This window comes from Gopherus flavomarginatus, chromosome 6 (genome assembly GCF_025201925.1).
Source record: "Gopherus flavomarginatus isolate rGopFla2 chromosome 6, rGopFla2.mat.asm, whole genome shotgun sequence".
Lineage (NCBI taxonomy): Eukaryota > Metazoa > Chordata > Testudines > Testudinidae > Gopherus > Gopherus flavomarginatus.
In genome coordinates this window covers 19,751,054-19,763,814 of record NC_066622.1, presented here as the reverse complement: position 1 = coordinate 19,763,814, position 12,761 = coordinate 19,751,054, and the positions used below count along the sequence as shown (strand labels likewise).

At 35.7% G+C, this 12,761-nt stretch overlaps 1 protein-coding gene across 11 annotated transcripts in view; it reads left to right on the top strand.

Annotated features, from left to right (window-relative positions):
• The window catches only part of NR2C2 (nuclear receptor subfamily 2 group C member 2), a 67,301-nt gene that overhangs the window by 11,866 nt on the left and 42,674 nt on the right, over positions 1–12,761 (top strand). For 6 of the 11 annotated variants that reach the window (XR_007775075.1, XM_050958396.1, XM_050958388.1 and 3 more), the window contains exon 2: positions 1,389–1,472. The exons of 1 other annotated variant lie outside the window; for it this stretch is intronic. Coding sequence is in view for 5 of the 10 variants with exons in the window: in XM_050958396.1 (XP_050814353.1) it covers positions 1,413–1,472 (60 nt within the window). In the remaining 5 variants the exon portion in view is untranslated. Of the gene's footprint in view, positions 1–1,385; positions 1,473–2,799; positions 2,900–12,761 lie in introns of those variants that run through there. 4 more of the 11 variants (XM_050958393.1, XM_050958394.1, XM_050958391.1 and 1 more) reach the window with 2 other exon arrangements.

Genomic DNA, 12,761 nt, shown 5'->3' with positions numbered 1-12,761 from the left:
ACTTTCTCTAAAAATGACTTAAGATGAAAAATCAGAAATGTTTATTTTCACATTCCTAGCTTCCCTGTTTTACCAGGGATTTTTACTACTCCTAGTCAATTTCATGCTTCACTAAGATGTGTTGTGATTGTCTGTGAAGACATGGTACAAAATATTACTAGAAAACTGGAACATTTTTATTCCTCCTTAAATATCCATTTGCCATTCCTCCAGTTTCTTCAAAATCGATGTGCAAAACTTAAAGCTCAAGGGGAATATTTTGACCTTTTGAATGGTTATTTAGGTTAGGGTTTGCAACCATTTTAGTAGCAAATTGGGACTAAAAATGATTACAGACAAGTAGAGAGTCTGTTTAATATGGCTATTGCAAGAAAGAGAGGAGTTGATTATCTTATCATTATCAAGCACGTTTTGCCAGAACATTGGCCAATGGCCATCATTGGCTTTCACTGGTACTTAACTTTCTAGGGCTGATCATGCAAAGTTTTTAATATAATCATTTTTAAATAGATTGTTTCAGTTGTTACCTTTTCAGAGAGGGTACAAAAGACTTCTTAATTTAAAATAGGAATGGAGAAACCAAACCATATTAAGGACCATAGTTTTAAATTTTTCTGGACATGTTTGTCTTCTGGTCATTAATCCCTTCTTTTTGTTTTACATCTTGTTTTTCTTTGTGGGTTTGTCAGAGAATTAACTTCCAGTTACATTCACCAGTCATAGGAAGTAACCCCTTTACAGAGTTTCCTTCTCACGGTTATAATGGTATCATAGTATCATTGTAAAATATAACACAGAAGTTAAAGATTGAAAAGATGCAGGCCATTTCCCTGCCAATGCAGGATTGTGACAAAAACACAGGTGATAATGGTAGTCTGGCAAAAGAGTTCAATAAGAATTTGCTCAAATACCTTCCTCTCGTAGCCACATCCTTGTCCAGCACAGCAAGACATACAAGCTTTTCATATTAAAGCTTCTATGTATTTTTGTCCTCACCTCATACTCTTGGAATTAATTAAAGCTTTTTTTAAGAACTGTGAATTCCACAAATTGGACTGATAGTTGAAGTTCAAATTTGCCCTATGTCATTTTCAAAATAGAGATCTCTTAATTGCCAGTTTTTAAATGGTGGAGTACAAATATTTTGTGGATTAATATTACAAGGTAAAATTATATTTTTTGCTTATAATTTTAGAAGATCTGGGTCTTGAAAACAGTATTCCCATATTTGCAGTGAATATGTGCACTGCTTTCTTATTTGTCAGATGTATTTGGCAGTGGTGTAAATTCTTATAAAGCTGCACTACAGATTTAATTTTAATTAATAACAGTGACAAAAAGTCTAGTTTTCTTTGCCTGATGGAAGTTGCTGGCATCTTTCCAAACAGGTTCTCTAATGATCTTGCTTCACCATGGCAACCAATATGGAGGTGCTGGCTCAGCAGATAGTGGAGACACAGCAGGTGGCTGAGGTGAGTGGCAGATGATACTACAGTAGCTGGCACACTCGATTTTGAAAGAAAAAATATATCAGTGTTTTCCATTGTTTTCAGCAGATCAGAAATGAAGCAGAAGGTAATTATAGAACAGTAATTTTACATGAGAACATGTAAGAAATGTAGCCAATATTTGTTTCAGTCACGTTACTTCATTCTAGTGGATTCCATATTAGATGTGTAAAACAAGAAATTCACCTGTGACCTACATAGAAATTTGGTTCTTTTGCCTATTTTATAATTCTCATAATTTGAAATAAAAGATATGAGAAAACCAATGCATGTGAGTGACATAGTTTAATAAATAAGAGTTTCTACTCTTTAGTTGATACAGCATTTAAATCTTGAACCATATTGTAGTACTACCTATACTACATCGTGAATATGGTGAACATGCAGTAGTGAGAATCTTGTGAATCATAGTTTAGACTTTTGTCCCAAGTATACATGTATAAAAGCACAAAAACATTTTTAAGGTAACATTAATTAATGGCCTTAGTTATGGTCACGATAACTTGGACAGTAGAAGGCTAAAATGTCTAAAACAGCTTCTCAGTACTGAAAATGCACTTTATTATGGAAATAGAAGATAACCTACGTATTTCTTTTAGTTTGCTAATTTTAATCATGTCCTTAACTGTATAGGGTTTGTGGGTGTTTTGCTTGGCTTAATATTCTTGAGAGTTACTACAGCCTATCATATAATTACATAATTAAGGAATTTTGTAAATTATCTATATGTACTCAATAGTCTATGACATCTCCATAATCAAGGCCATGTTAGAGATTTTAGTTCATAGATCTCTGACTCAGTGAACTGTAATTACACCTTGAAGATACTCAGTTTGGTGGACTAATGTGAGAGCTGCATGTCTGAGGTAAATCCACAGGCAAAAATACTTTCAGAAGAGGATTTGCAAATACATTTTTATAGCCAATAACTTTGTCCTACAAAGAAATATTGATTTGTTCATTTTAAAATATATTTTATGGCAACAGTGATTAAGCCACAATCTGGACTAAGGGCTGCAAATTACAGCAGAATCACTTTTAAGGACTGTTTAAAGAACAAACTAAAATTTCACCTTAGAATCTGACAAATAGAATTTTTTGTTTTGTTTTATTTTGCTCTTTCAGGTGTTTGTATAGCAAGTTTCACCCCAGAATTAATTTTTACAAATTAGTCCTAGAAGAGCCCCCCCAAAAAATGTGTAATGGAAAGACAGGCAAACCCTTAGTATGAATGGTGATGCTATAATCACATCTAAGGCACATAAAATATGTGACATAATTCCTCGTGCAGGAAATGCACCGTGGTAACATAATGTGATGGTTGTATCTTGCCACTGGAGAGCTCGGTCCTTCCCAAGACCATGTGAAGCTCTGTGATTTCTTCCTGGCCGGTGGGTAACTAGGGCTTCCTCTCTTTACGCTGTTCGATTCCTCCTTAAATTATATGCTTGTCTGATGCATAACACCATGATATTTTTGTTCATGGAAAAAATATTTATTAAAAAACAACATGGTCACAACATCTGTTAATTCTTCAGGAGACAACGTTGCTTTTAAATCTTGAGCCATCTTTGTTATAAATGATTGGCATACTGCTATGTGTCCTTCTAAGTCAGATATATTTTTAGTCCAGTTTAATAAATGACTAATCTTTCTGAAATATATTAGATCTGTGTATTTGTATTCATAGTAGTTTCTTGGCAAGAAGGGAAATGATTAATTGGTTTGGGGTAGTGTAAAAATTTGGCATTTGCCTTAAAAAATGAGAGCTTTCTTCATAAGCCAGATATTTCATCAAGGAAAATTGAATTGGACGAAGAGAAATATATCCATTAATCATATACTGAATCCTAAGATATGAATTTTAAGTGGTCAGTTATGAACAAGATAATTTAATGCAAATACTGGCATGTTTAGTTATATATACAGTAATTCTTCAAACTGATTGCTGCCTATGTTGCACATGGATTTACTGGGGACCTAGATGTCAAGCAGCAAACGTTAGGTTGTCCTGTAAGGAAAGAGTTAGCAGGGCTGTGTTTTTCTCTCCTGTGCAGTAATTTGTCAGGTTTTATTGTCTCTCTGAATTATTGCTCCAACATTGCCATTAACGACACTATATCCCAATACCGTTTGTATTCTGTATACTCAGAATAAGTGAAAAACATGGAATCAGTTCTTATTTTAAGAATGGTTTTCTAAAGCAGCTCCTGTGATGGTTTCATCCACTGAGTAGTTAAAAGTTCACTGCTTATCTTTTTTCCTTTCTTTAGAGCTTATTATTGCTTGTTCCGTTTCTCCAACTTTCTACTTCCAGCTAGATGAGATGGAATGACACTTTGTGTCATTACTTACACCTTGAGGTGTTATTCAGTTGGTTTTACTCAGAATTCATTAGCTTGGAGTACAGAGAACAGCTATGCCCAAGAAAGGAAATGTCAGCAGTTGTTTCACATTCTGAGCAGCTTTTGCAAGATGTCATTTACATTTTATCCTTCTTGTACAAACTACTACTACTACTTTTCTCAATATTTTATCTTGTACTCTGAGTATGCTATACACTAGTAGTGTCCAATTTGTAGCTGAGGGACCACATGAGGCTTCAACTTCAGCCCTTGAGAGCAAGTCCATTAAGAAGAAAATTTGTATGAAAGTGTGTTTTCTGAACTGTGCCCTGCAATTTTTAAATTGAGGTGTTTCAGTCAGGCCTGTCACTCTGGACTGGAGGTAGAGGGCAGTGCCTCCCATCCCTTTCCCTGAAGCCTCAGGACCAGCTCTAATGGGAGCAAAGAGCACTATGAGCAGTTGCTGATATTGTCCCTGACCCTGTTCTAACTGCTCACTAGCTGTCCTTCTGCATCACAGTAGAGGGAGAACAAGGAGTAACGGTCTCAAGTTGCAGTGGGGGAGGTTTAGATTGGATATTAGGAAAAACTTTTTCACTAGGAGGGTGGTGAAGCACTGGAATGGGTTACCTAGGGAGGTGGTAGAATCTCCTTCCTTAGAGGTTTTTAAGATCAGGCTTGACAAAGCCCTGGCTGGGATGATTTAGTTGGGAATTGGTCCTGCTTTGAGTGGGGGGTTGGACTAGATGACCTCCTGAGGTCTCTTCCAACCCTGATATTCTATGATTCTGTGATTCTATGAGGTCAGAGCAGCATTAGCTCCTCCTTTGCCTGCTTACCTGCCAAATTGTAAAATCAAAGATCTAATTTAAGCAGTAATATTTTTGAATATAGAACTTTATAACTGTTCCAATTAAATATTTACTGTAAGCTGTACATTTTGTGAGAGTAAGTTTGTAAAATATTTAAAATTCTTGTGGAACAGTTTGATATATGTAGTCTGGGTTTGCTGTAATTATTTCGTACTTTAACTTTTATAAGAATCTCTTTTGCACTAACATTGCTCATACCTAGATTATGACAAATTAAGAGAGATTGATCACTGTATTTAAGAAATACAATTACTTTTGATCTTTAGTGATGCTTATAAAGCAAAGGCTCCTCTCCTTCAATCAGAAACACTAAATGGTGTGATGAAGTGGGACTGTTCTTAATGTTTCCTCTGAATACTGTGTGGGTGCCTCAATTTTTGGCCTACACTCTGTCTCCTGGCAACTAATGGCTTGGGCCCTTCCCCCCTGCAAGGTGATGCTAAAGAGAACAAAGAGGTCAGGTGACCTCCTGGCCTGGGAAAGGAACTCAGCAGAGAAGGAGGGGCTGGAGGGGGTTTCAGTTTGGAGCTGGCTGGGGACGGGAAGTGAGTGCAGACGGGGTTGTCTGGCTCGCTGGGCCCCAAAATGGACCCGGCTGAGGGGTCCCGTTCTCTGTACCTACAAGCTCTGTTTTAGACTGTGTTCCTGTCATCTAATAAACCTCTGTTTTTACTGGCTGGCTAAGAGTCACATCTGACTGCGAAGTGGGGGTGTGTGCAGGACCCTCTGGCTTCCCCAGGACCCCGCCGGGGTAGACTCACTGTGAGAAGCACACGGAGGTGCATATACTGAATGCTCCAAAGTCAGACCCAGGAAAGTGAAGCCATGTGAGCTTCTTGCTCTGAAGACTGTCTGCTCCAAGGGAGAGAAGACTCCCCAAAGTCCTGACTGGCTTTGTGGGGAGCAGTTCCAGAGCATCACCCAGGGACTCCATGACAACTGGCATGAGCAAAAATATCTGTAGCGATTTCTGTGAAAAAGCATGAACTCAAAAATCCATTAACTGTATTGACTATTGATTTATTCTTTCAACATATTTCTCAAATAATGTTCTCATAATCAATGTAATTGTTTGCCTTTGCAATGACCTGACTGGTAATAAACTATTGAAAAACAGGATTGAAAGTTCAATGTATAAATATGTAGAGTTATAACTTTGGAAAATGAACCTTCAGTCACACTTGCAAACTGAGATAAATATATATCTAAATATATCTCTATATAGCTACATGTACATAAAATTATGGGCAACTCACATTGGTGAATTAACATATGAACTAGGTATGCAACTGTGTAACTATGAAGAAATATTGTTACTTTCAAAGGATGGAACAGTCATGAAATGAGTTTGGGCAATCTAGGTTTCTGTTTATGCAAATTTGAATACAAGTAACTAGTCTTTTTGTTGCCGACTGGTTTTTCTAGCAGTTTTCAAATATTTAAAGCGGTCAATTTTAGTTCCACATTCTAGTCATGATTACCTTATATGAACGTTCCTAATATGTAGTGGGAAGGGGACGGGGGAGAAAGATTAAAATCCTTTCTTTAGTATTTTACATTGTGTATATTGCGTGCAGATTTGGTTGTCCCATCTCAAAAAAGATACATTAGAATGGAAAAGGTACAGAGAAGAGCAGCAAAAATTATTAGGGGTATGGAACAGCTTCCGTATGAGGAGAGATGAAAAAGCCTGGGACTTTTCAGTTTGGAAAAGAGATTACTAAGAGGGGATATGATAGAGATCTATAAAATCTTGACTGCTGTGGAGAAAGAGATTATGGAAATATTTTTTACTGCTTCACATAACACATGAATTAGGGGTTACCCAATGAAATTAATAGGCAGCAGGTTTACAACAAACAAAAGAAACACTTCTTCACACAACGCAGTCTACCTGTGGAACTTGTTGCTTGGGGATGTTGTGAGGGCCAAAACAATAACAGGGTTTAAAAAAGAACTAGATAAGTTCGTGGAGGATAGGTTCATCAGTGGCTATTAGCTGGGATGGGCAGGAATGGAACACCATGCTCTGAGTGTCCCTAGACTCTGTTTGCCAGAAGCTGGGAATGGACGACAGGAGGATAGGTCACTTAATGATTGCCGGTTCTATTCATTCCCTCTGAAGCACCTGCCATCAGTCACTGTCGGAAGACAATATATACAGGGCTAGATGGACAATTGGTCTGACCCAGTATGGCCATGCTTATGTACCCAATGAATTCAATTTATGGACTCAAACATTGAAACAGGGGGTGGGAGGTACATAATTTAGTCCATCATCAGACCAGTGTAGGATTATGCCTTATTTGTAGGTTTTAATAGTGCATTGTGCAGTCTAGATTTAAATGACAAAGGTGACTTGGTAAATTAAATAATACTGATTGTGAAACAGTAATCTTGGGTATTACATATGAAAAATTAAGGTAGGTGTTTGGGGTATTCTAAACATTATTTATGTTTTGAACACATTTAATGCTTGTCTCTTTTCAAATAAGTCCTGTATAATATATATACATTTGTTGTGGACAGTAGATGTAGGAGTATTTCTCATATTCCCAAACCATGACACTTTAAATCTCATCCTCCTTTTGTTGTAAGGAAAGGAGGAATAATTGCCATACGCAGACATGTTTGTTAGTTTGAGGCTGAGGCTGCTGTTTATCTAAGTTCTCTCAACAGAGGCTAGAGTTGACATATTATCATGTCTGATAAAATCATGCATGGCTTGCTATTGTAGCTATATATCAAAAAGAAAACCAACATACTGATTAATTCTGCTTAGAAAATTTTTCTAAGTTGTGCTCAATAAGCCTTTAATGTAGTAAATTATGTACTTTTCTTACTATAACCTTCCTATTGTATTTTTTAGGAACCTGTCACCTAGGAATGCAAAAGACAAACATAGTTATGTAAAGAATTCACAGTTTCCAAGAAGTTTCCATTTTTTTTCTGTGTTAAGTTTATGAAGGAAGTTGTTGAGAGGGGAAGGCGGGTTTATCAAAAAGATGGGACTACAATTGTGATCTGAACACAGTTAGACTTGGTTGCACAGCTGGCATCCTGCTTTGAGGGCACTTTGCCCCTCATGCTGCATTTGACATTTCCAACCTTTTTACAAAGATCCAGAATGGTCTTTTCACAGCAGTGAGAAGAGAAGAATATTTTTTATCCCTATGGAGTTGGGTTGGATTCCAACTGGTGACCTACAGTTGAAAGGCATCTGCCAGTCAGACATCATAAAACTATCTACACAACACTTCCCTTAGCAAAGTAGACATGTTAAGGCCCAGTTCAACATGGTATTTAAGTATGCATCAGATTTTAAGCACATGAGTATTACAATTGACTACAGTAGAACTACTTGCATGCATAAATTTAGGCATGTATTTAAATACCTTTCTGAATCTGGACATAGATCTGTTGACTAAATATTGCTGTTGGATCTGTGTTGCAAATATGCACCTATAGTGAGTAAGGAGAAATTATTCTATAGATGTTGCCTATAATTTTTAACTTTTCCAAATAAATAATGTTACACAGTACATAAATTGTATCTTCAGTATTTTCTCGCTATTGTGAAAAGGGCCTAATTTTAACAGTAAGCTCATTTCAATACTCAGGTTAGGAGTCCTTGAAGTTGAAATGACATATTAGTTTTACTTAAAGTCAGGTAAGTCATGTATTTGTTACATAAGCTTGAGTAATGGAAATTCACTGTAATGAAATTCATTGTCATAAAACTTTTCAAAGATTTCAGCTTCCCCTCCCCAAGTGTAGTTGATATTATGAGGGGAAAATAATTTCCTCCTTGCTGATATTTAAAAAAATTATATTATTAATAGGGTGGTGTTGCATTAATTTGCCAGATTTCACTGTAGTCTGATCCAAATGTTTTGTCAGGGAATTAAAATAATCATAACTTTCTCACATGCATCATGTATTTAATATATTAAGTCTAATATGTAATAAGACTGATTACATTACATGTGTGAGGGGCACACAGGAATTTAGAGAAGCCAATGCTCCTTTAAATACATTAGCTTAATGAACTGTAAAGATAAAGATGCTCCACGGGGAACATGGTGGTTTTCCTTTTCCATTTACTGATTTGAAAATAATTCAAGAGCAGGGCAAACTCTTTTCTCAGAGAATTCTCTTTTGCTGCCTTATGGAGAGGTAGCAGGTTTGGGGACTGAGGAAGAGAAACAAGGGAGAAAGCTTTGTAACCTGGGTACATCTTCCCCCAGATGAAATTAATCGTATTATTAGACAAACTGCTTCAGCAGCTGGCAAAACAGCAGGAACACGTCGATTCTGCTTCCTTGGTTACAGGGAGTGATAGTACACTTGACCTTCAGAGAAGCAGGGTCACAGAGAGGGCATTTTTAAACAATTCTGTCTGGTTTCAGTGATTGGAATCTTCGCTAATAGAACCTGGATGCAAATTCTGTGAATAGATTGTAATTGACCTCTGTATTCTTGTTGGATTGTTTTGGCCTGAGAGGTTTGCTGAGGAAAAATGTAAAAAAGCTGCAGGAAGGATTTGACACTGTGAGTACTAGAGTCTGTACAAAATATAACTAGGGAGCACCAGGAAGCAAACAATACAAAGGTTATTGAAGCAGATTTTCTGTCTTCCTTTGAACTATGTATATTCATTAATTTTGCTTAAAGAAATCTATTTTTGAAAAGGCCTTTTATTTAGCAAATGGATTATTTTCAGAGCAAATGTTAGTTAAAATTTTAATGATTACTTTTAAATACTTATTGATTAAACACGTTTAAAATTGAGTATGTTGAAGTTTCTTACAACTTAAGGCCTGTTTTGTTTATTTTATCATCTACTGATAGACTTCTAATTAGTTGATAATTTTTCTTTTAAAATGACAAAAAATAGAAGTCCTTGATTTTTTTAAACTCATTTTCATTCTTTGCCTAATAGATTATACCTACCGTACTTAAAGTTGATGGATTAGATTTTTGCTTACAGTTTATACAGCTTCCACTGTGGCTGCTTTAAACATGTAGTACAAGTTCCACAGTGTGTGATGTCTTTTGCACTATAAATTTGAATAGTGAATGCTAGTTATGATCTCACATCTTAAAAATAAACTTAATATCAAGAAAAACTGTTATTTGTCTCAAATAAATATTCACAGACCTTTTTTGTTGAGAATATTTTTCTCATATAAGCTGAATTCTACTTACAGCCAAATATGGTAGAAAAAACATTTTTGCGTAATAGCCATATGAAGAGAAGCTGGACAGTTTCTGATAGTAACATTACTTAAATCCATTAAAAAAAGTTTTATATATTTTTAGAGTTGTATTTTTTTCAATTAAATATTTAAAACTTGTATAGTTATAACTAATTGGTTAGGGTGGTAACACAGCATTTTAGTGTTTATACATTCTAATTCTTCGTATGTGTGTGGTAATGGTTAGGGGAGAAACTAAGCTTTACTATAGGAAGCTGCTGGATCTTTTCTCAATCCTACAATTTGATTATTTCAGAAAAACTAACCTTTTGTGCTTCTGATTCTCTAGTACACATGCTGTTCTGCTGTCAACCATTAACATTTCATTGAAATGAGTGGAATGGTAAGAGGTGTCTAGTATATTCCGTAGCACAGCAAGTGTGTTCTGTAAATGCACCTGAAATGTTCAGCAGTTGAGGCATATAAAATGATCATTATTTCATATGGCATCATATAGATGAGCCTTAAGAAGCTGTACATTAATAAGGACATAAAGAGAATCCTAAAATATAAGATACACATTCAGACAGCAATTAAGTAAACAAAATATGCAATATATCGTTTATTGATACAGCATAAGCTTTTGGGACCAAATAGTGTTTTGTTTTTCAGGTTAATCAATTTAGGTGCATAAATATTTTTCAGTTTCTGAAGAAAAATGAAAATGACACATCAATACATCACTTATGCAATGGTTCTCAAAATGTGGTCCACCGGTGGTCTACAGAACCCTTATAGGTGGACACCTAGCTGATCATATTGTACTAGCTTTCTCCTTGTTGCCATCTGCTGAATTTTCTTTAAAATAGTTAAAAATAATTCCCATAAATACTCACTAATGCTGCTTTTTCATATAAACAATCCCACAGGGAAATTATGTGTTGATGGTGAATAGGTGAGATGGTCTGCTATGCACTATACAATACAGAACACGAAGACTGACCCTGCCCCAAAGAGTTTACAGGGTTCTGTTTGCATAGTGACATTATTTCATGCGTGCCTCTGCAAATCCCCATATGTCAGGGCAAGAGTAGACTCCAGGTGCTTTTGTGGTCTAAGATAATTAAAATACTTCAAAAAAGATTAGCCTTCCACAGGTGAGGATGAAACAGCTAAAAGATCCTAACAACTAAAAATTAGGTCTTTTAAAATGTGTGGATCTCAGTTAATGACTTGGCACGCAGGATAAGGAAATTACAATTAAATTAGATCTTCCAGTAGCCTTCTGATACTAACAGTTAATTGTTTGTTGGTCAGACATCTTGTTTTCAGCTATAGGATATACTATATCTGCCAGTGATTGAGAGATCCTACTAATTGTATTCGACTTCCTACAATTTTGTGCCATTGGAATCTGTGTACACCTCTACCTTGATATAACTCTGTCCTCTGGAGCCAAAAAATCTTACCACGTTGTAGGTGAAACCGCATTAAATCGAACTTGATTTGATCCGCCGTAGCACGCAGCCCCTCCTCCCCCCCAGCGCTGCTTTACCGCTTTATATCCGAATTTGTGTTCTATCGGGTGGTGTTATAACAGAGTAGAGGTGTATGTATGAAAGATAATTATGTGAGGTACTGTCTTGCTCTTTCATGATTTAGTTTATTGGATTTGACTTCCACACTACACAGTATTACCTCTCACTGCAAGCACGAAAGAGTGAACCTGCATGAGTCAGTTAATAATAATGTTTATTTTAACAGGTTTGTCTCTGAGATATTATACAGTAATGTCTGACTTGTGCCTTAAGTTCTTCTCTTTTGTTTAAATCATAGAGTAGCTAAGCTAATTCTTTGTGTTAACCACAAAAAGTCACAGAAGGTTAAGACTTTCTATACAAACTTAGTTTATGACTAGGTGCATAGTTAACTGTTCTCCAGCAATGCAAACTTTGATCAACAGGTACTTCTGAGATTGCTTGGTAAAATTTGTAAGCTTTTGGACCTGTCATCATCACTTAAATTGAATAGATTCATATATTTCAGTTTGGAAAATCAATGGTTTTATCTCTAAATAAGATCATTCAGCGAGATAGTGAATACAAGAACAAGTCCCAAAACTACAAAAATAGTGTTTAATTATTCTCTTGAAGATTTCCAGAAAAGACATTTCCACTCAGCATTGCTAATATGAAGCCATTAGGGTCAGTCATGCACTGTAAATACAGAATTACAGACTCTTACATCAGGACAATATAAATGTGTGTTTAAAGACTATTTAAGAAACCCCATAATTTATAGAATTTTATTAGAAGAAGGGACGGACTGACATATGATTCTGAGTTAATCAACACTTCAAAATGTATGTGATAATGTTTGTGACAGGTGTTATTTAATATCGGGATCGACTTAACTAAGAATCCCAAGCTTTAAATTAATTAAGATGAAAGAACAGCTATCAGAAGGGCAGAGTTGTGGCCAATTGTGCCTCAGCTGGTTTAAAATAAATAGATATGGCAGAAACTGGAATCTTCTGTAACCCTTATTTAAGTTAAGTACGAGGTACTTATTATGGTTGTCTGTCTTGTCTATTTCTATGGCCCATATCACCTTAGTATCTGAGTTCCCCAACTGAGTTCCCTAACTGACTGTTTAATTTGTAGATTAAAGGGGATTTTTAAAAATAAATTGTCATTTTGTATCATCTGTAATAATAATTTACAGTATTAGTTATTCAAATTATGCCATGTCTATAAAATATATTGTCAGTTTTTCTACAAAAAGATAAAATGAATCAATAACAATAATAATTACTCTCAAGAAAGCATGTGACTGAAA